Source organism: Gambusia affinis, linkage group LG07, assembly GCF_019740435.1.
Source record: "Gambusia affinis linkage group LG07, SWU_Gaff_1.0, whole genome shotgun sequence".
NCBI lineage: Eukaryota > Metazoa > Chordata > Actinopteri > Cyprinodontiformes > Poeciliidae > Gambusia > Gambusia affinis.
The window spans coordinates 15500999-15523486 of NC_057874.1; the positions used below are offsets into that span (position 1 = coordinate 15500999).

Consider the following 22488-nt stretch of genomic DNA (forward strand, 5'->3'; position numbering starts at 1 on the left):
TTTCCAGAACACCCAGTGCAACATGACGCAACAGAAGATCCCTCTGGTTAAAATGGTACCTCTTTATTTACAATAGTTTCACAGAAACAGTTTGCACCACAGTACAGAAAACGCTTTCTCAGTAAGGGGATGGGACAACCCGGGATCAGGATAAGCCAGCGGGATCACAATGAGCAGATTCATGTCTTGAAGACAAGACACTACAATTTGGAATCGGAGCCTGAAGGCGCCTTCAGTTTCTCTTTAAAACAAACGCCCCGCGGACCGACAATGATTCTGCTTTGACAACGTCGTGAAAACATCCCAAGCTCTGCAACCGCCCGTACAAACACCAGAAGAGACGGGTGCACAGGTAAACGTATCCGGTTCAGACGCCGTCTGTTTGCAAACAATCGTTTTGTGGTTGCCAGTCGTTCCCCGGTGAAGTTGCGGACGCTGCGTTGGTAAATTTCCCCTCCATCCTAGATTTGGATCCTAAAATTCCTGCGTCTAAAAATCTGTCTACAATATGGCTTTTCATATAATCGGAAAAAAATATGTAGTCTACACGTACAGGCCCAAACAGCAGATGGCACATAAATAACAAAGCTTAGGACTTTCATCCGAACTGGACCAAGTTTAAGAACCAAAATAAAAAAAAGAAAGAAAATCCCATTAAATGTCTTTTTAAATGAATACTGTAGGAGGATGAAATCTGCTCTGATTAAAATGTTTAAAAGGCAACAAAACCGACTTTTCTTTGCAAATATCCATGTAAAAACAATCGAGTACAAAAGCAGAAAAATACAGACTTATTGGGAACACATAGCAGCACGTGTGTGGCAAACACGCTCGTTCAACCCGACTCTGACATGCATATTTCTGCCTGGAGTCTTCAGAGAGCGTCTCTTGCAGAACTCCGTTTCTCATTCGTTAACTCCGGAACAGGACGGCCTCGCGGTTCTCTTAAACGAATGTTTCCCTCCTCCACCATCGTGAAACTTTGATGGTGTAAACGAAGGAAAGACGTGAACCAAACTGAGTCCTGCTACAGAATGCATCAAAGTTACACTGACCAGAATCAACTGAAGAACATTTGTAGTGAACGCCACGATTCTTCTGTTATCTGGCTTTTTAACTTGTTCAAATACAGTTGTAAAAGTGATAAAAAAAAGAAAAAAAAAGCGTTTAAACACTAGAAAACATAGCTTGACGTTGCTGAATATACAGATGCATCTCAATAAAGAAAAAGAGCTGAGAAGTCCATTTTAGATTTTCATTGCAGTGATGTATTTGTCATTTTTTTTCCTGCTAATTCAGTGATTATCTAACCAATCATCCCAAATTCAGTTTCTCATAAAATTTTAGTATTACATAAGAGCAATCATCGACTTGCCAGTACTGAAGCAGAGAGTTGTTAACACTTTTCATAAAGAGCATAGGGCACCAAGAAGATGGCTGTTTAAAAACTGCTACAGCCAAAGATAATCTAAAGTTGAGTGGAAGGAAGAAATCTGCTATGAAAAATGTGCAGCGTTAAGAGGACAGTTTAATTCCACTGAGCAGCCTAATAAATTTTTGTTTTTAATCAGCTGCAGGCTATAATATGCTTTAAATCTATTGTGTTTATAATAAATTTAAATGACATTTTTTCAAACTGAATTATAGAAAAAAAAAAACTTTTGCTCATATTCCAGTTTAATGCGATGAACCTGTACAGTCAACAAACATCTAGATTCAGCGGCTGGAAGATGAGCTTGTAAAGGAGCCGCTTGGGTTGGATCGATGCGCTGAGATAGTCTTTAACGAGGTCTTAAATATGGAAAAACAAGGAGTATCAAAACAGATAAAGCAGATGCAGACCTTAGTAGTTGAACCTACATCTTTGTTCCACAGGATTATAACTCAGCTTAATATTATAGCACCATCTCAAGCAAATGACGAGGCTTTTCTTGTTTTTAAAAAATTGGACATGGTGTAACAGTGAAGCCATCCTAGAGAAAACAAATCCAGTTTAATCTGAAAGACGTGCATGTTTCTGTGTCTACCCTCTGATAGGTTAAAAAAAAAATTAAAAAAGAAAAAGAAAATAAAAACAGTGAGGAAAAAGTGCAAACTATTTCTCCCACAAATCCCAGCATGCACCAAGGTGGGTGGCAGTTGTGAAGATATTCTCTACATGTGGCAGTTCAAACGTTTCCAGTGTACCAAGTCTCAACATTGATAGTTTGATGCTTTTCTGATCCCCTCTACAGACAGGTATCCATTCAGTGATTGCCTTACGCACAAAGTCTGGAGGAAGCAGAAACGGAGCCCGATAACTCTAAAACAGCAATCAAACCGTCTATAGATAGGATAAGGCCTGAGGGAAGAGTTCCACCAAAGTGTTTTGTTTATAAAATGTGGGTTCCTGGTTGGCCGTGAGGAGGTCAGGTCCAGCTGGGTAAGCCGAGGGGTAGGGGATTTAGAGCTCAAGTTCTGACCGAGAGTCAGTCTAGCAGATGTTTACGTGAGCCGATGCGTGAGCGGTGGGAGCGCCGGGCATCTGGGGGTCCGTATGTGTCTCGGCAGCTTTGGCATACGTATGTCTCTGGCACGTGACTCTTGCGGATTTTGGCGCAGGACAGGTGGATCCAGGTGTTGCACTTGTTACATTCGATCATGGCTCGGCCAGCGAAGGGCTTCATGCAGAAGCACGTCACCAAGTCCCACGAGTCGTCGTCTGAAAGACACAACAAGGTCGTCAAGTTTCCTTTAGATAAACCATCAAATGTCAATATTGACTTTTTATAGTGCAATGGGATCTCACCAGAGTCCACCATTATGTCCTCGTCCTCTCCTGAGCCGTCTTCGTCTCGGAACACCACTTGCTTCCCCTGGCGGAACACGGTTCGGTTTCCTGAAAAGCCCTCCACCTTCTGTACCTTTATGACCCCCTCTTCCAGATCTCGACCGTCCCAGTGTCGATGTTCCTCCTTTGGCTCCTCCTTGCAAGGTGAAGGGGTGGGCAGGCACGAAGGGATAAGGGGAATACTGAACTCATCTTCGGGCTCTTCTTTGATTAGTCGGCTGCCGAAGGACAGAGGGGACTGAAACTCCGGTTCTGCTCCATGGGTTGGCTGGGCCCTCGATTCCTCTCCAGAGTGATACTCCCTCTCCTTTCGCCTCTTCTTCTTCTTCAGCTTCTCAGCTTTTCTGTGGTCATCTGGATGCAGGGTGGAGATTGTGCGCTACAGAGAAAGCAAAGTTCATATAGCAAACTGACTGAACAAAGAAGTTAAATTATACGTTGCCCGTTGAAGCTTACGTCTCGCTTGCTATGAGAGGACAGCAAAGGCGGCGGCTGTGGACGCTTCCTGCTTCTGTCTTGGGACACCTTGGGCGGCCGCTGGGGACAGGAGGCTGCGGATCCGGGGGTCCAGCCATCGCTGTCGGCAGTGCTGCCTGTGCTGTTGGGAGGACTGGAGCTACTGCGAAGTGGAGAGTCCTGGAAAAGGAAACCAGTGATGTTCAGCCAAAACTAGAAACGGTCCAACAAATTGGCTATTGACCGGAATCGGAGGATTTTTAGCGTCACAGAACGGCTGGAAAGCCCGGAAATGCTAGATTTATTTTGTCCTGGTTAGTGAATGCAATTGTTCTGCATTGATGCTGTTACTGAATCAGAAAGTGAAGCTGTATAAAAATGAAGTCAATTGAAAAACAGATATGCTGTTTTGAAGTAAACAATTTACAACATGTTTCAGAGAGTGAGACCTTTAGCAGAAAACAAGACGACTTGAACAAACAGAGGTTACAACACAGTGTGTTACATTTTAATACAACAATCATTTCACTAGAACACATTATGTTAAGGATGAATGAAGCTCGATGAATGGTTCGGTGTAAATGTGAGAAAGGTTCGGTGTAAATGTGAGTTGAGGTGACCGTTTTAAAAAAGCAAACAAAACAAAGAATGACAGGAAGCAGCGTAGTCATGTGTAAAACCAGTAGCGGTCTACATGTCAAAAACATACTTTTGGGCAGGAAGTGCAAAGGCTGCGCAACACACTTGGACCAAGATAAACTACAGGCCCAAAGGAACCTGTTTGACATGATGCCATTGTGTTTCAATCTTACGTACTGAAACCCAAACTTATGTTAGCCGAGAGGAACTCGGCACTCTTATTCTGCTTTACAATAAACATAATTCAAGAACAGAAAATTGAAGCAGGTCAAAAATCTTAAAGTTGAAATAGACTTTTACGAAAAAATAAAACCAAAACTGGGGTTTCTGCAAGTTTCAGTAACACATTTCAAAGTATTTTGAAAACTTCTATAATTTAGATTTAAGATCTACATTAATTACAAAACAACATGAGTAGCTGACCATAAGCTACTTTATAGGGCTGACGTAATAAGGAGGTACATAAATATTTGCCCACTTGCTTATTTTTTTTCAACTTCAATCCCTTTTGCACAACATGTCATTTAGTTATTAACGACAGGTTAATAACAGACAACAAAATTCCTGCATTCTAAAAAAAAAAAAAAAAAAAAAAAAAAAGACATACACATATCACAAGACCAAGCATTTCAGGTCATAATAATTGTTTGGTTTCTTGAGACCTGAAATGTTTGATTTCAAAAAAATGTAAACCAGCCACAATAGTTGTTTCAGGGTTTGAATTATTTTGCAGGTTTACATGAAAGACTGAAGAATCAACCTTAAATAACCTTCTGACAGCACTGCCATTAATCCTGGGCCTTGTTGTTTTGTCACAGTGTAACCACATCCAAATTCCTCAGCAAAAAACAAACAAAAAGCAATTGCTTAGAAACTAAAAACCGCTATCATTCCTAGTCTATAAATGATACCAAAATCACATACTTTGATGCACTTTTCAAAGATTAGTAAAATAAGTAAAAGTTTGGAACGTGTTTTGATTCGTACCTCGTAATTCATCGATTTTCTGTTGGATTTAAACCTATTACAGCAATCAAGGAATCTATAGCATTTTTATGCCTTACGAAAATAAAAAACTAAAGCCTAAATCAACATTGAGAGATCCAACATTAAAGAAAAACAGGAATTGGTATCAGCTAGAAAAACCCTGACCAATGAAAGCTATTACCCATTATCATCTTTGTGTTCAAACAGATATATTTTTGCTCAAGTGGAAGTCAATGTAGTGTGTATGCATACGTGAACATAAATGATCTTTGAATAATTCAATAGTTTTGTAAATGTATTTTGAAATTAAATAGTTTTGATGGGATACCTAAAAATATATATTCCTGTTATTTAGAGTAGTACTTTGTTTTCTGTCTGTTTATATTTTATTTCTTTAAAAATAAAGAGATAAACAAAAAACATTAAAAATACACAAACTGTTAAGTTCTGCTTAGGTCGCAGAAAGTGTTTTGACCACCTACCTCTTGTGGGTATGGGATGTAACCGGCATAAGCCAACACAAACGTGCAAAACTTGTTAAAATCCTCCACTGTCCTCCTCCTCCTGTACGGCGGGCTGAAACCCTAACAAAAACACAAAACCGTGTTGTTGAAACCTGCACATCAACAGCCTCAACATGGCGATGATGACATTAACAAGAAGTGACCGCCTGTGCACCATCCACACACAGTGCAAACTAACAAGAGTTGGCACTGCGCCATGAACAAAGACTGTATTTGACAATATCATCAAAATCTCGACCGACACGAAGAAACGTGAAATCGATTATACTCAATTCATTGTCGGGACGTTATTTGGCGACCAACCCCCACCGATAAAACCCCAACTACAAACTAACAGCTTCGGCTAGCTGCTGTGGCTAATGGTAAACAGCCGTTGCTAAGAGGCTAGCGACAACTCAGATAAGCTGCCGAAAACACACGACGACGCGTCAAACAAACTTCACCCTATAAACAGTGTTCGTCTAAGATATAAAAACATGCATATTAGCAAACTGTTAGCTGACGACAAAGCTATGTTGCTTGACAGTTCAAGTTAGCCAGCGTTGGTATTAGCATCCCCCGCTAAGATGATGGAATGTGTTCTTTTCGATGAAACTCCGGGTTGGCGAGCATTACCATGTCTCAAAATCCCACTTGAATTAGCAGAGACGACGTATTAAGCAAATGGAACAACAACTTCGAGTACACACATTTAAATATTCCTTAATGTTCAGCGTGTGCAACTTTAAGCACTATGACAACATGAGCATAGCATGCTAACATCGGCTGTGCCGTGTGGTGACAAACCTAAATCAACTTGAACGCTGCTAGCCGTGACAGAAAACTACTCACTGGGATACCGTTACATAAATAACTCACCTCCGGTTGAAATGCATGGGATGTCGATGGGTTTATGTCACCCATCTCTGTAGAGACTCCGACCACTCGACGTGTTATATGTAAGCTCCACACAAGCTACAAAAGCGGGTACCTCGATTGGACCGTAAACGCTTATTTAGCTTCTACTCGCTCGATGCCAACCGCTAACTAACGTTACCTGTGCTAAGACTCGAAGCAACAGTGTTATCTCAGGTTGACATCACAAACATTACTTTTACTGGCAATAGTTAACTAAATAGTCGGCAAAAACACGGAAAAGTGTGACACTTAAATGAAACCAAACGTTGCTACACTTTTCCCCTCAACGGAGCTATTCAGTGAGGTCGTGGTTTGATCCCGTTTACCGACTCTTCAGCGGTCCACTTCTGCTGTCACTTGCAGCGTCCCTCCCCTCTTTCTTCGGCCAAGTATTAGCGCCCTCTGTTGGGCGCCAGCTTGAGGCTCACCTCACGCTAAAATGATTCAGAGGTTCGTCATATTCTGTAAATACATTTAATAAATAAATAAATTCAGTCTGGTTTAGTGCTGAGTCCTGGCCGGCCCGTGTGTAGCTATCATTTCTCGTGGCTTCTTCTTTACATATAAGATTGAATTTACAGAACCCTTCATAGTTTTGCTGTCAAAAATAACACACCAGAGTTTTGAAAAATCCAACCTTCACTTTGATAAAAGTTCTTCTGTGGGTAAATAATAATAATAATAATAATATATATATATATATATATATATATATATATATATATATATATATATATATATATATATATATATATATATATATAGTACCACAACAAGAGGCATCATCTGGAGTTGCTAGATGTAAGATAGGGTTAACACTCATATGTAGTAATATTTTTTATTTTTTTACTTATATATCATAATTTATTTCAAGAGTCTGGCTTTATTGTCAGTGGGTCTAAGATTGAAAAATACTGTGAAAATGGGAACTACATATTTTTGGCACAAAAAGAACTTCACTACCTCCTATTATGAAAAAGTTATTATATAATTTGATGTAAAGTCTTCTTGCGTAAATTGTGTTTTTCTGAAATAACATTTTGGTGAAATGTGTGAAAAATGTGTGCAATATTTACAACATAAACAGTTTGTTCATTTATTTACTCATAGGACAAATATTGCAAAATAATTTGAAACATTTCCATTATTGTTGTTGAAGAATGAATTGTTATGATGCTCATATCATCCTTAAAACAAGAAAATTGCATTTATATATATTAATCTCGTCATGGTGTTTCCTCTGAGTGCGGAGTGCCGTTTGTCCTGCAGAGGGCGGTAGTGAATCCGATTCGACGCTAATCCATTGTAATCCCCATAGCATCCGACCTCTTTCCATTTCCGGTTGATAAGTAGTATTCTTACTAGGCAGTAGTGGTGTTAATGTTTACAGATTGATATAGTTTAAAATGGAAAACGTGAGACTTCAGGGGTTTAAGACGTTTTTGACTGAACACTTCACCGCGCTGGCCGTGGAGGTGTTCAGTGAGGTTGAGAGCATGATGGAGGCTTGCTACGAAGAAAACAAACGACTGAGGAACATGCTGCACATGGTGCTGACCCCTGAAATAAAGTTAACCAGGATAGGTTCGTGCTTTAAAATGTTTGCAATGTCTACTACCCTTGCTTTGTGGCTTCAGTTTAACACTAATCTTAAATCGATCATAGAAGCTGATTGGCATAGCTTTAGTTGTGGTGATGGAAATCAGGAAAGTTGGTTCAGAGTTCCTGCCCATATTTGAACGAAGCAATTTTCTGGTTTGGATAAGTTTAGAAAAATATTAGTATTTTAAAGCTTATTTACACATCCTGTTGTGTAAATGTTGTCCCCTGCATCCATTCAGCCTTCTTCTTTGTCCTCTATGAATGGAGTCATTCATTCCCCTATCCGTCTTTTATTCTAACATTTCCATTTTGTACAGTAACGTTTGTTGATTTGTGTGTGTGTGCTTGCAAAAATTTACACCTGAAAACAATAATTACGAAGAAATGTTTTTGGATGCACCATTGGGAAATCACGAAATGGGTTATTTGGTCCAAGAGGGTTATTTGTTTCTGTTGGTTAATGTATAGGTCATGGTATTTGATTCTTTAAGTAAGGCACAAGATGTACTGTCAACTAATATGTATGTTTCTTTGTTCTTCCTAAATGATAGATGCCAATTTGTACAAAGAAGCACCCCAAATTACCGGAAAGCAACCTTTGGAGCCAAACACAACGTCGAGCCTTGAAACAGCAGAGCCGTTGAATAAAAGACCTAAAGAAGAAACGATTGAATATGAAATTAGCTGGGAGACAGAACAGCCACAGGTGCCAGCAGAAGTGGAAAACGCCTTTCCAGCTACCGTAAAAGATGATCCAGAAGATGAAGAGGAAAAAGCAACCTGCATCACAGAGATACCCAGAGAATTGCAGCACCAGGACTCTTCTGCCACGATCCCAGCTTATGACAATGTAAGCAAACATGAAGGCTGGTCATCCCCGGGGGCAGAGGATGCTGCACTTGCATCATTGCAAGTAAATGAAGACAAGATGGACGTCAAGCAGCAAATAAATCCTAAAACTACAAGTAAAAATGTAAGTGTGACAACATTCTCCCCTAAATCTAAAGCTTTTGTTTAGTAAATTACATTGGACCCGGATAGGTGAACATATGGTAATATAGGCGTCATTACAGTTCGTGAAAATTATTTATCCAATATCGCTATTCTACCACAAGTATGAGCTCGAAGACAGAGAAACTTATAAAGTAAGTCCTGACCCGGCACAGAATAAAACAACAATGCTGCCTTTCCCTGCCTGCTGCTGCATGATGCTATAACAAAACAGCAGCACAGGTGGGGAAGTAACTTTTTAATCATTATTATTAGTTATCCGCTTGTGAAATGCACAGACATTAGTGCCACCGATCACGCTTTAAAGACTCCGGGTATTTTCAAAAGTACATTTAACAACTCCACAAATTAACAATTACTAAATTGTGTGTGTTTGTAATTTTTCAAATGCCTTACTATAGAATGCAGTCACTTTTGACAGAGTACATGGAATGTTCAAACAAGTATGTTTAAAGCACAAATTGGTAAATGAGCTAGTAGATCAGAAGAGCTTGTGTTTGGTTACACTCTCATTTGTTGCTTAATGTTTGCAGCCATCCCAGAGGATTAAACATTACGTTGAATTTATGTTTTTTTGGGATGGAGGGTTTGTAATAAAGTTAAATACTTTAATTAATGGCAAAATGAACAACTGAGGTCCAGTGCAATGTCTTGTTAAAGGACTAGTTCAAAGCATTTACATTTTCATGGCAATAAAATAATGTTTATTTTTTGTTTTTCTTCCTTTTTGTATTGAAAGGAGTCAAAGTTCTCCCAACAGAAGACAATACTACAAATGCCAAGGTAAGATTTTATTTCCTGATTTATGCTTGTATTTTTTTTATTTTTATTTTTTTGAATAATTTTTACCTTCAGTATTTCAATAATTTTGCTCGTAACACCTTTTTCAGGATGATGCTCCACAAGTCTTTTACCCTTTCCCGAGTTGACCAACAGTCCTTTTTAGAAAGACTTTCTGAAGCGTTTAGTGATTTCCCCGACGACCAGAAGCCGCTGATAACCACAGTGGGCCTAAACCTTGACGGGGAATGGACAAAGTGCGCTTTCGGTGAAGTCCCTAAAGGCTCCCCCATTTCCTACCAATGCCCACTGCCATCCAGTCAGGATTTCAAGCCTCATTATGATGCCCCCCCTCAACCGTTGCTTCCCTTGTCCCGTCACACGCTGGAGACAGAGACTGTCATTCCTACGCTCAGTGCTCAAGAGCAGACATTCATAAATGCCATGAATGTTACCTGGGAGGAAGCGCACAGCCTGGAGGAAAGCACCCGAGGAAATAAGGAGGCTGCAGATCAGCAACTGAAGATGCGTCTCACCGGCCGATTTAGAGACATCTGCAACCTGAAGCCAGGACGGAGCCACGCAGAACACCTCCTGTTCAAGATTCAGAAAGGAAAGCCAGGGTGCAAGACTGCACAGATCGACATGGAAATGAAGCCAGAAGCTCTTCGGGAATACTGCCGGCATTTGTGCGTCAACTGGTCGCCTTGCGGTTTGGTTGTCCACCCAGATGCTCCGTGGTTGGGAGCGATGCCTGATGGGTTGGTGTACGACCCCAAAGAGAAGAGCAGCTTTGGGCTGGTGCACATCCAGTTCCTCAATGTCAAAAGCTTCATAGAGTGTTCATTTCTGACTTGTAAGAACGGAGCGCTGCTGGTAAAGAGAGCCCACCGCCATTACTGGCACATGCAAGGAGAGATGCTGATGACGGGCACGCCATGGTGTGATCTAGTGCTGTACACCAGGGAAGACATGCTGGTCCAGCGGATCTACCGCGATGAGGCTTTCATCAAACTGATGAAAAAGAAGCTGGAAGAATTTTTCTTCTATTATTATCTGCCCAACCTGATTTAAGTTTGATGTGACAAATTGAATCTTATGTTTGCAGCATCTCAGGGCTTTTGTTGGATTGAGGTTTTTCACTATAGCTTCAAAGTATATCAAATAATCTGGCCCGAATGGCATTGGAAATGTTATTTCATCACATGTAATTAAAAGCTTCGAGTCTAAAGCGATATTCACAGTAAGCTGTGGTTCGGCCAAATCACAAGCAAGATATTTCTATTCAGTAAAGCCGATTTAGGAGGAGTAGCTCAATTTTCTAAACAGATATCCGTATAATTTTGTTTTAGCAGTTCATGTTCTGAGAATGGCATTGGAGAAGAATATTGGTTCCCTGGACTTGTTGGGGTTACTTGCTCTAGTAAACATTTGAAAAGCTGTGGTGAGAAATAAAAATATTGTACACAATTCTCTGCAGGTGTTTTGTTACCATGTTGTGCATTAATTTCACGAGCTGTAATTCTACTACCACTGTTGTTTCGGGTATTGGATACTTTGTTTTTAACAGATTAAAAATTGTTGCTTTTTCAGACTGACCATCCAGAGCTGTGGGGGTTGTATTTCTTTTTTTCACTTTCAAAAGTTGCTCAAATTCAGAAAAAAATTAACATTTGTTTAATGGCTAATTTGAAAGTTGGATTGTTGAGAATTAAAGTTGCTTTTAAATCTTGTATTATTACTTATCTGTCTAATTGCTCATTTTATCAAGTTTCCTTTGCAGTCTATGAGGTACGAAGTAGATATTTTTCTGGTATAGAGCATTGAAAAATATCTTATGAAACATGATAAATGTATCCGTCAGTTTGCTTGTCTATTAATCCATTGTACCTTCTTGGTGTTGTATTTTGGCTCTTAATGTACTGGTATACCTTTGCAGTTTTACTTTAAAATGAGAGAAATGGATTAAGAAGCATTCTAATTTAAGACTGGAAATGTTTGGTGAGGAGTTCAGAGTAAGAACCCAGTGTTAAGGTTAAACTTTCAAATCTCAGATTTAACAAATACCTTTTTTATGGTGTCATCAGCCTTTCCATTCAGTCAGCTGGAGGTTTAGACTTCGACTAAAACACGATGAGTTCATTCTTTGACTTTTCATTTCACTTGCCAGCAGGGGCGCTGTATTGATTCTTGGGGCCCCATGACAAAAAATTTAATTGGGCCCCCTCACGCAGTTGCTGTTTCAATTTTTTGAGTCTTTCTGATCCATCAAAAGCGTCACAATTTTAAAGGCTTGCAACTGCCTTGCTTTCTTTGGTCCAATACTGATACCAGCACAATATTTCTCATGAATTTTACATCCAACAGTCCACATACAGTTTGCAAGTAGGTTGCTCAAATTTTTTCTATTAGTTTTAGCTTACTGAAATGTCTTACTGAAATGTCCCTTCTCCCGAGCAACAGTCATAAGCAACATACAAAATACACATAAAGCAATCCAGACTTCTCAAAAAATGCTATGTAGATGTATTTTAAACAAGCTGCAGTATATAACTTTAATTAAAAAAAAATGTTTTCTCCATATTTGTTAAAGCTGTCACCATGTCGTGACAGTTTGTTATGAGAGAGATAATCTGAAAACAATCAATCTCCTCCTCCTCCCGCCCTCTTACTCCTTTTCACCAATTTTCTGCAGACGCTACAGGTCCAAGAAAAAGGCGGTGAATTATTGCTTTATTTGTCCGGTAGAGGGCGCTGTGCTCAATATTGAGGTAAACACTCTCAGGTTACTTTGCTGCTGGGTGTCGAGAATGTTTTTTTTTTTTTTTTATCTCCCACTGGAAATGATGCGTCATGTTTTAGAACCGGCGTTTCTGTGTAGTCATAACTATTGGTCAGCAGATCAGCCAGTTATTTTTGTGCTGACGGCTCTGCGTGTGACTGAATGAGGGAGGAGCAGTGTGTGCAGGCTGACCGGATGCAGTTGTTTTGAAATCATCAGCTCTGTCCTCTGAGGGGACACTCGGCTTTGCTGCTTGCGTCTGCACCGAGCAGCCAGCCCGGTTAAGTCCCACGATGCCGATCAATAAGACCCACGTCAGTGTTGCCTACTCTTCGCTCGGTGTGATCCTGGGGGTCTCTGCCTTCCTGGTGTGGAACATCGTGTACAAACAGCCGTGGACCGGGGCCACGGGGGGTCTGTCAGGTGATGTAACACTTTCCAAATTTCCACTCTTGCAACAAGAGAGATGGTTTGTTTTTACTGCATCCTGGCTGCTTCTTACTAAGTGTCCCTGCGTGCTTAGAGGTCACAGTTCAAATGTCACGAAGGTAAAACCCTCCCAATTAAACCCATGAAGGCTGAGGCATTTTTGCTTTTATGTTAAAATAAATGTTTGGTCTTTAAAAGGATTAAATGACACTTTATGTTAGGAGCCAGGGCAGAAGTGTTCATGAAGCGGTCAGAGTGTATCCCTCATTTTCTAATCATGAGTCCAAAGTTTACTTTAGTGTCTGTTAAAACCATATCTACATTTACAGCGTTTTGGAATTGGGTTGTTCTAGCAGCACTGTGCAACATGCAAAAGTGTATTAAAAATAAATACAAGATTTAGGCATGAACAACAGAAATCTCAAGTACATGACAGGTAAAAGTAAATGGTGCAGCAAGACTTGAATATTTCATGCCGTCTTTCATTTCAAGAACTTAATTCCATTCAATCACGGTCATATTTTTTTTAGTTTAAAGTATGTCTTTTTTATTTTCCTGCATTTATCAGCTTTGTTTCTTGAATTTTTTGGAATCATTTGGCCATTTCAGTGCTGTGTATTTATCAATCTAACATTTACATTGATATCTATGGATCTATTACCATAGATATGGATATAAAGGACTCTAGTAGTCTTATCTACAGGACTAGTAGAGTCCATATCTATTACCTTTGCACACATTTAGTCTGGGCATACCCTGTAACAAGTTCAGAAAGGACAAGAAACCCCTGACAGTAGAATGATGCTATGGGTGCATTTTTAAGATCAAATTGTGGGAAAGTATTGTTAAAAGCAATAGTGAGTTGTATGTTATTTAAGCATGTCCATCTTTACAGGGAGGTCAGAACAGTTCCTGCTGCTGTAGGGCAGACTAAGATAATGACTAATCAAAGTTAGCTGAACAACTTTGTAATGATTTGCCAAAATCAGATGCAACAGTCTTTTCATGTTAGCATCACTGCAGACATTGGACATTGTAGTCAATATTTGCTGATAATGTGAGTTTTAACTAGATTTTCTAAATTTCTTAGCTGCCACTTAATTTAATAGAAACACTAGAGTCAAATTTATAATGTGCTGATTTTTATTTTTTATTTTTGGGAGGCACAAAAGATAGCAGTGACATTAAATACTTCCAGCTGTTGTTGAATAAAAGATGGTGATGTTTAGGCTGTAGAGTCTCTGTCTATGTATGAGGTTGGTGTTATTAGGTGAAGGTCATCTGGTGAATTAACTCCCAGTGGGGTCCTAAACTAAGTATTCAGAGTTTAGCTGTACTTTGGTTTGTACTTAGTCGATTAAAAGCTGTTTACTTCTTTTTGGTGTGTAACAGTTTCAAAAGAGAGCTTAAATAATCGTAGATTTTAAATCGGAATTTTTCAGTGGATGTAATTCTTGCCATGCAAAATGTCCCGTTGGTTTGCACAATTATTTTTATGTGTGTCCTTTCTCTGCTTGTAGTTTATTTTTTTACTTTGTTTGCAGCTGGCAAAAGACTTGCAATAAGTGCAAGTCTTACAGTGTAGCATTTGCACAATGCAACAATAATATCATACATTATTTCTGGACTGGAGCTTTGGAGTATTGCAATGTGAAAACAATAGCTACCAGATCTACTAGAAACACAGGGGTCAGTTTGTGACGGAACTGCAAACAAAGCTCATTTTAATGGATTTATTCATCAGTCCTTCTGCCTCTCCCCTATAGGTGTTTTGGCCCTGTGGACCCTGATCACTCATGTCATGTACCTGCAGGACTACTGGCGGACGTGGCTGAAGGGGCTCAAGTTCTTCCTTTGCGTGGCGATTTTCTTCTGTGTGCTCGCCATCGTGGCCTTCATCACTTTCCTCTCCATTGCCATCAGCAGGAAGGAGTGTAAGCTGTGCCACATCACTTACCAATGAAGGATTAAAAAATTAAAAATCTTATTAACTTATAAAGCTTTAAATGGATTAGCTCCCCCTTATCTTCTGGAACTTTTAAAATTTCAGTCCGTGACCAGAACCCTACGTTCTAATAATCAGCTTTTACTGACAGTTCCTCGGACCCGACTTAAGAGGAAAGGAGATCGGGCTTTTTCTGCTGTTGCTCCTTCTCTATGGAACAATCTACCTTTCCAAATTAGATCTGCCCACAGCCTGGATCATTTTAAATTGCTTCTTAAAACTCATTTTTATTCCTTGGCATTTAATTGAACTAGTGTTTGATACTTTGTTTTTATTCATTTGTGTTGTTGTTACTCTTGTACAGCACTTTGGTGCAGTTCTATGCCTGTTTTAAAGTGCTATATAAATAAATTTGACATTGACATTGACATTGACAAATAAGCAGACAAGTTAAAGTAAACAGGGCGACGGATGTGGGTGTGACCAAGGCAACAGGGTAAATCCAGATGAAACCATCTAGTTACATACACAAAAATCCTTTTTGTTTCAGGACTTGTCTCCATGAATTAACTTTGGAGTAATCCTCTTTTCTGAGTGACTTTTTGATTTGGTTGATTCAAACCTTTTGCAATAAAACATGTAAATCTCTGGGACACAGAGTCCATCTCCCTCCTCAACTGTCTGATGACTGGACATCTTCATGCTGTGCATTCTTGCATACTATTGTTGTAACAGAGGAATGAGGCACCTTTAGGCATCTAGAAATTGCACCTGAGAACTATCCAGGCTTGTTGAGATACATGGTACATTTTCTTCCTGATATCTTGGCTTTTATTTTTGTTTTCTGATGATGTAAAACAAAGTGGTGCTGCGTTTAAGATGTTACTTTAGAATACATTCGTAGTTGTGTTCCCAATTAACTCGCATGTGAATTATCTGAAGCGTATAAAGCCAGAATCTCATCATCTGGACTTTCACTGATTGTTGTAAGGCAAAAATATTCTTAATTTGTGTTAGGAAAAAAAATCTCTAAGAATTCTAGTTTAGTCTGATTCGATGTCAGACAATGAGATTTGCTAACTTTTGTTTCAATATTACAGCAAATTACAGAGAGTTTAATTTAAATCTGCATGATTTTACACAATTCAACAAACCTAACAAGTGTTTAAATGTCCCACGAAGACAAAGGTTTGATGCATTATTGATCCTTTAGTGTTAGTCTTGTGGGACTTGCAGTAAGGAGGAGTCAGATTTCGAGACACTAGTTCTGACTGTTGTTCGATATTTAAATAACTTCATTTATTTATTTAGTTGTTTATTTTAGCACTCAGCTTCCATGTAATCCGTGTTGTGTCAGTGTGTGTCTAGATACTCCTCTGTGGTTTTTCACGGCTCTGTGTAACACATGTCTCCCTGCTTCAGCTTTCTCTGACCCTCGGAGTCTCTACCTGTCAGCTGTGTGGAGCGCTATGAGCCTGAAGTGGTCCTTCCAGCTCCTCCTGGCTGCCAAACGCTACCGCAAAGAGTTTGCAGACATCAGCATCCTCAGTGACTTCTGAATCCGCTGCCCTCTCCTGCAGCCACCACTCAGAGACTTTGGAGTCCAGTCACTGTGCTGGCTCTACAGCCTGAATGAGCTCTCTAGTAAATTTGGAGGAACTGCAGGAAGTTTGAAAACTAATTTCTTCTCTTTGTTACACTTCCATCACCGCCTTATTTTCTTACTATAGGAAGGACTTCTGTTGAATCCAGTACTCTTCTTTACAGTCCATTATAGATTTACTGTTTGGCATCTACAAATGTAATCATTTGCACATTCCAGTCTTTTTTCTTTTCCTCTAACACTAGAATTTCAACACTCTTGTGGGAATAAGTTACAGTTTCATGCTACTGCCACTAGAGGTCCCTATTCCTCCAAGTATAAGGAACGGTTTGGATTTCTGTTTGTCAACCTGACTGTGACTCCCTTATTCATGTTGTATACCATGGATCATCTATCCTAGAGTACGAATAAAGTCTTTTACAGACAAGTCACCGTCCCTAACAGTGTAAAAAACAAAATGAATGAAACATTTTGACTTTCTTTTGCAAATTCTAACTATGTATAAAAGGCCCACGTGTCTCAGTTCAGGGGGATTTTAATGTGAATATGTTTTGTAGTATTTATAATTGCCTGCAAAAGTTTTGTTGTGTGTGCTTAAGTGTTTGTTATTCTGTCCTGCTCGTTTATGTCTACTGCCATTGTTTAGATTATTTTCTGTTTCCACTTCAAGCCTCGTTTTTTGGGATCCTTCTCTCTGAGCTAATCTGAAATCTTTATGGCGTTACACATCGACATGCATCTGTCAATTGAATGTAGAACTTTGGGAATTTTTTTGTACACGATTGGATCTGTTATTAAAGTGCACTTTTCACATCTACAGGGAATTGTGTGGTGCAATGTGGACAATAAGTGTTCCTCTTTTTTAGGGTTTGATGGCACTTTCTGTTCCTCTGAAACTTTTTATATTTGGTATAGATAAAAAAGTTGATTCTGTTTTTTGTTTTTTCCATTTTTGCTGCGTCATGGTTGCAGTTTTATTTCAGTTGTCTCTTTATAGATATGCTACACCTTAAATAACAAGGTTAAACCTGGAAATGTTCCAGACGGAGCCAGCCTAATTTTTATCTGTAGTCCCAACATTAAGAGGAAGAAAATATAAATTCTACAGACAGAAGTTAAAGTCAACACCTAAAAAAATCCTTATGACAGAATAAGAAAATAATAATAGAGAAAAGAAAAGAATTTAAGAGTCAAAACTCTTAAAACAGCTTTTAAGAGTTTTGACAAATTGAACGTTGCTTCAGATGTTCACCCTGTGGAGGCCTGAAGACAGAGAATGACTCTTCAAGTTGAGGATGAAAACTGATCCAACACTTCCTTTGTTTCACAGTATGTTGTGTCCATGCAGCACATCTCCTCTAGTGGCGGCGGCTGAGTCAGCATGACTTTGCTTAAAATCTCCCTAAAAAGAGGTTGGAGCCAAGTCCATGCAAAAATGTATAAAATTGATGTATTTATCAGAAAGGCATCAGCAGATTTGTTTTCTTGTGAAATGTTACAGTGGTTAAATTTGTAGGTGATAATAAGAAGCTACATGAATTACTAATACAACAATCCAAATGGTGGAATTTAGACAATTTGGTATTTCATAATTTAAAGAGCCAAATCCTGTCATTATGTGAGAATCAAAGATGTTATTTGGGCTTTTTTTTAAAAATGTGGAAATATCACCGTGTCATCTGCATAAATTGGGATACTGACATCTGGTAAACACTTAAATATTTGAAGATAATTGAAGAAATAATGGAAGATTGTAGTTTTTAATTACAGCAAATAAAACATGTTTTATCAAATCATCTGCATACAATTTGTTTGGATACATAAGGTCTATGTTGTCATATATTTAACGTGACTAAAAAGATCTGAAAACGCACACAGTATACGCAAAAAAATACATTACCAACATTTCTCAAAAAAAATTATCCATACTTAAACTTAAGTATGTAGTTAATATTGTGGTCTTTACTTTCACTTAATTTAGGGACGTGTCTCCAAAAACAAGGTTTTCTTGTCCTTGGCCACATTTGCAAGCTGTAATCCGTCTTTTTATATTGTTTAGGAATAATGACTTCTTCCTCTCTCAGAGGCATTTCAGCCCATGTTGGTACAGGACTGGTTTCTCTGTGGATAATTACAGTGTCTCAGCAGCTTCCATGCTGTTTATACTGCCATAAAGTTGTTAGAGCAGATAAACATGGCACTTTCAAGCACCTGGAAATTGTGACCAAGGATGAACCAGACTGGCTAACGTCCACGTTTTTTTTTTTTTTTTCCCGCCTGATAAATTAGTTGCCTCTTCTTTTCTTTTTTTTCTTCCTGACGTTGCAATGTGTCCTGATCAGACACTTAAAAAGCCATGACATTATCTTCTGTGCTTTCCCAAATTGTTTAAAGGGTAACTTGTTAGACTGTAGGTAATCACCTGAGTTTGAAGAACGTAACATGAATAACAAAAAGATAAATAATTGTAATTGTACGCATACTGATTGATTGATAGGGAGGTGTGTTTCAGACGAGCAACTGCACCAGCAGTTTAATCAGCAGCTTAAATAACTGACTGGACATGCAAAGACATGATTAGAGATGGTAGTCATTGTTTGGTACTTAAGAAGGATTATTGCTGGCCTTTTGAGAGTGAGATTTACATCATAAGAGGAATGAAACAAACCTCCCCCTCCCTTTATACGGAGAGAAAACACCCACTGCATTGCAACAGTAAATGCAGCCCAATAACCTGCACTTTGAAGTCAAGCAATTATTCCATCCATCCGCGTTTTTATTCCACCCCCTTTAAAGGAAAGGTGGGGCGAGGGGGCTGGGGGAGCGGACGTGGAGTTTTTTTTTTGGGTGCCTGATTTGGTTAATACGTGGACTTTGAAGTTGATGTGAAAAATATGTGAGTGACTTATTAAAGCTCTATCAGTGTTTTTGGTGGATTTGAACTCGTTAGGTGATTTGTTAATCGCATGCTGGCGGTCAAAAAAGGTGCCTCTTGGATGCATTTTTGCAGCTAGAAAAGACAAAGTTAAATGATTACACTAAGTGTGATGGGAGCACTGTGATTATTTCACTTTCTCTGTGGCTTTCCTGCCTCCCTCCTTCAGGACATTTTCTTGTGGCGCTCATACCTTAATGGCATTATATTGGTTTATTTGCAAGCCCCAAGAGCCTCGTTGCACCGAGGTAATTGGGATGTTGTGGTTAAATCCCCATGGTAACGTTTTTTAATCCGGCTGTTATAAACTTCGACATTAAGAGTCTGAAAAACAATCTGCCTCACTTTCCACTGAGGAGGCCGGGGGCTTTTGGAACCAAATGCATCTTATTAAGTTTTATACACCAACCTTTAAAACGTGTGTGTGTGTGTTGCATGGAGGAGAAAGGGAGGGGTTTGGGAGTGTGGAGGGGGTCTTGTTTTATTCAATTATAAGTCTCCTTTCTACACAAATCAAGGAAGGAAGCCGCCTTGACTGGCAGTCTGACCGAGTGCGGTGAGACTGGAAACAATAGTTTGCACATTGGAAGAAGCCAAAAATATCCCAAACATCCTGCACAATTAGACACCGGAGCGACAGCAACACAAAAATCATAATCTCCAGCAAATCATCAGCTGGGAACGTTCTTCCTCTGATCCGCAAACAAACCCAATAAAAACATCAACATGAAGGAGACACATATGTTGCATTTCAGTGAACCTGTTTAGAGGAAATTACGCAGATATGTTTTTGGAGCAACTCGTTCTTTTTGATCGTCTGTCGATACGCGATTTAATAGCTGTTCATAAAAAATAAAAATCCATTCATAACTTTGTGGAAACTAGCTCTGCCTGGTGGGAATCATGAGCTGCTGTGCAAATAAACTACACTGACAGTTTACAGTTATGGTAGAAAACACCTTTAAACCTGGGCTATAAAAGATTTGAAGGACTTTATTGTACAGTATTAGTTAAGTAATGCTGCCCTCCCTGATTCCTACTTCTGATACAAAGGCTCTAAATACACACAGGTGATGCACTCCAATTTCTTTTATTACAAAAAAGTATTTCCTTATTCTGTTTTCTGCTTATGTTTGACGTAATGTTTTCTTATGTTGACAATTTTCAAAAGATTTAACTTGAAACTTTACATGTCGCATTGCATCTTTAGTCTGAAGTTATTTATTTTATTTTATTTTATTAAATTCTCATGAGAATTGTTCTCATGCCAAAAAATAACTGATTTAAAAAAACAATGAACATGAAGCTTTGCACCTCGTGCTCACTGATAAGTACGGTGGATGATTGTAATGCTGTGGGCCTGTTTCTCTTCAGATGGCTCTGCGAGCCTCGTCACGGTACATTAACTCTCAGAAATACCAGAGAATTTTAAAGTGACGAGGCGGCCTTTTGCTAGCTGAGAATGGATCCATCAGTCGGGTCATTCAGAGGGTTAATGTGGCCTGATCAGCTCAGAAACAGTTCACCAGGTGCAAAGTCACCTGCCCTAGTAACAACCTGAGCTCTCAGACTTAAATCCTACAAGAAGCCTGCAGGGTGAGCGGGAAGAAAACAGGATGAGAGAGGATCTGGGACTCGAAGTGATTCAGACAGATTGTGCAAAAAGAGGTGAGATGTTACAGGAAGAAAGTAAGATTATGCCCAAAGGAGATTGATAGAAAGAGTGCTGGTAATCGTTGCACCTGTGATTTTTGTTAGCCAAACAAAAAAATAGATGTTTTCCAATTCTGGGATTTTGTTTTCACTACATTAACTGCCCTCAAATTAAATGGTGATCCGTTTTCCTGTGTGAAATTATGCTACTGCAATAAGAAAACAACAACAACAACAAAAGATTTAAGGCTTCTTTACACATCTTTATGAAAAGGCGTACATATATTGCACGACATGGCAGGTGTCTCATGTATAAAGACCAAGTCAGCTGTCCGGGTTTTGATTCCCAGCCTCTGCCATTTACTGTATGTCTGTCCTCTTTCCTACCTACTAAGCTTTCACACAAGTCCAACAGTGACAAAAAAAATTCATTGAAAAGAAAACCTAGAAATAAAATAAAATAAAATAAAACATCAACAACAACCCAACAATAGAGGTTTTCATAACTGCAAGTTGGTTTGAGCAACTTCTACATTGGAACTGTGATTCATTCATCCCCTGGCTTTTCCATTGCAATATTTCAAGAGCATTACTGATGATACCGAACTAAATCATTTGATCTAAAAAAAGAATGACGACGAGGAGGGGAAAAAAAGAGCAAGCATCTTGAATTGGTCGAGAACCAGATGGCCTTTCTGACTTTAAGAAGCTGCTTTGGCATTTTAAAGAAGGCAACCTCAGAACGGTTACAGAGGAACTTCCGCAAAGCGTGGAACAAGGCCCACAGATATTTGAGCAACATCCAGAGCAATTTACTGTTTTATTTACAAACTAAAACATATGTCTTCAGAGCTTCAGAACCCCCTCCCAGTCCACATCCACCCTGTTTCCACACTAATTTACTGTCACTGACTCTTTTTTCCCTCTAATCTATTTGCCCTTTTCCCCACTTGACTTTCCCTCTTTCCGTCTGTCACTCAGCAGTCAATCACAACTTTTCTACACCCCACCGGTGTGGTCACTCCACCTTATATCCCTGTGCTTTAATGTACTTTTAGATCTTATGTTTCTTTTTTTATGCTGGTGTTATTTTGTCCGATGCTCTCTGTGCCTGTGGGACCATCTGAAACATCTTACAGAGAGAGACACATATTTGCCGTTTTAGAGCACAAAAGGAGATGCCGTGGCAGAGGGTGTTTGAAGTGGCTTCACAGGGGGAACCAGAACCAGAGCGATGGATTTGAGAAGCCATGCAGAAATGTTAACGCAATGTAACTCTGCTAGGGCCATCTAATCTAATGGAGGCGGATACTGATTCAATGTGAAGGCAGACGCCTTTGAAGCCGGGTTCTGTTGATGTTTCTCATGCAACGGCTCTGTTGGAGGGAAGCGGCGTTCCTCTCCAACCCCCTCAG

General features: G+C 39.3%; 3 protein-coding genes across 3 annotated transcripts; 2 read left to right on the forward strand and 1 right to left on the reverse strand.

Annotated features, from left to right (window-relative positions):
* Window positions 1–42: 42 nt before the first annotated feature.
* Window positions 43–6748, reverse strand: phf13 (PHD finger protein 13). The gene is made up of 5 exons (XM_044121623.1): window positions 6295–6748; window positions 5395–5496; window positions 3287–3466; window positions 2789–3209; window positions 43–2701 (listed from the first exon to the last, which is right to left on the reverse strand). The coding sequence occupies exons 1-5, from the start codon at window positions 6337–6339 to the stop codon at window positions 2469–2471; spliced, it is 981 nt and encodes a 326-aa protein (XP_043977558.1). The 5' UTR covers window positions 6340–6748; the 3' UTR covers window positions 43–2468.
* An 871-nt stretch (window positions 6749–7619) lies between these two features.
* Window positions 7620–11617, forward strand: LOC122833764. Its single transcript, XM_044121624.1, has 4 exons — window positions 7620–7917; window positions 8487–8908; window positions 9686–9729; window positions 9837–11617. The coding sequence occupies exons 1-4, from the start codon at window positions 7740–7742 to the stop codon at window positions 10798–10800; spliced, it is 1608 nt and encodes a 535-aa protein (XP_043977559.1). The 5' UTR covers window positions 7620–7739; the 3' UTR covers window positions 10801–11617.
* Window positions 11618–12481: 864 nt separating this feature from the next.
* Window positions 12482–17334, forward strand: LOC122833765 (heme transporter hrg1-A-like). The gene is made up of 3 exons (XM_044121626.1): window positions 12482–12931; window positions 14704–14871; window positions 16305–17334. The coding sequence occupies exons 1-3, from the start codon at window positions 12802–12804 to the stop codon at window positions 16439–16441; spliced, it is 435 nt and encodes a 144-aa protein (XP_043977561.1). The 5' UTR covers window positions 12482–12801; the 3' UTR covers window positions 16442–17334.
* Window positions 17335–22488: the final 5154 nt, after the last annotated feature.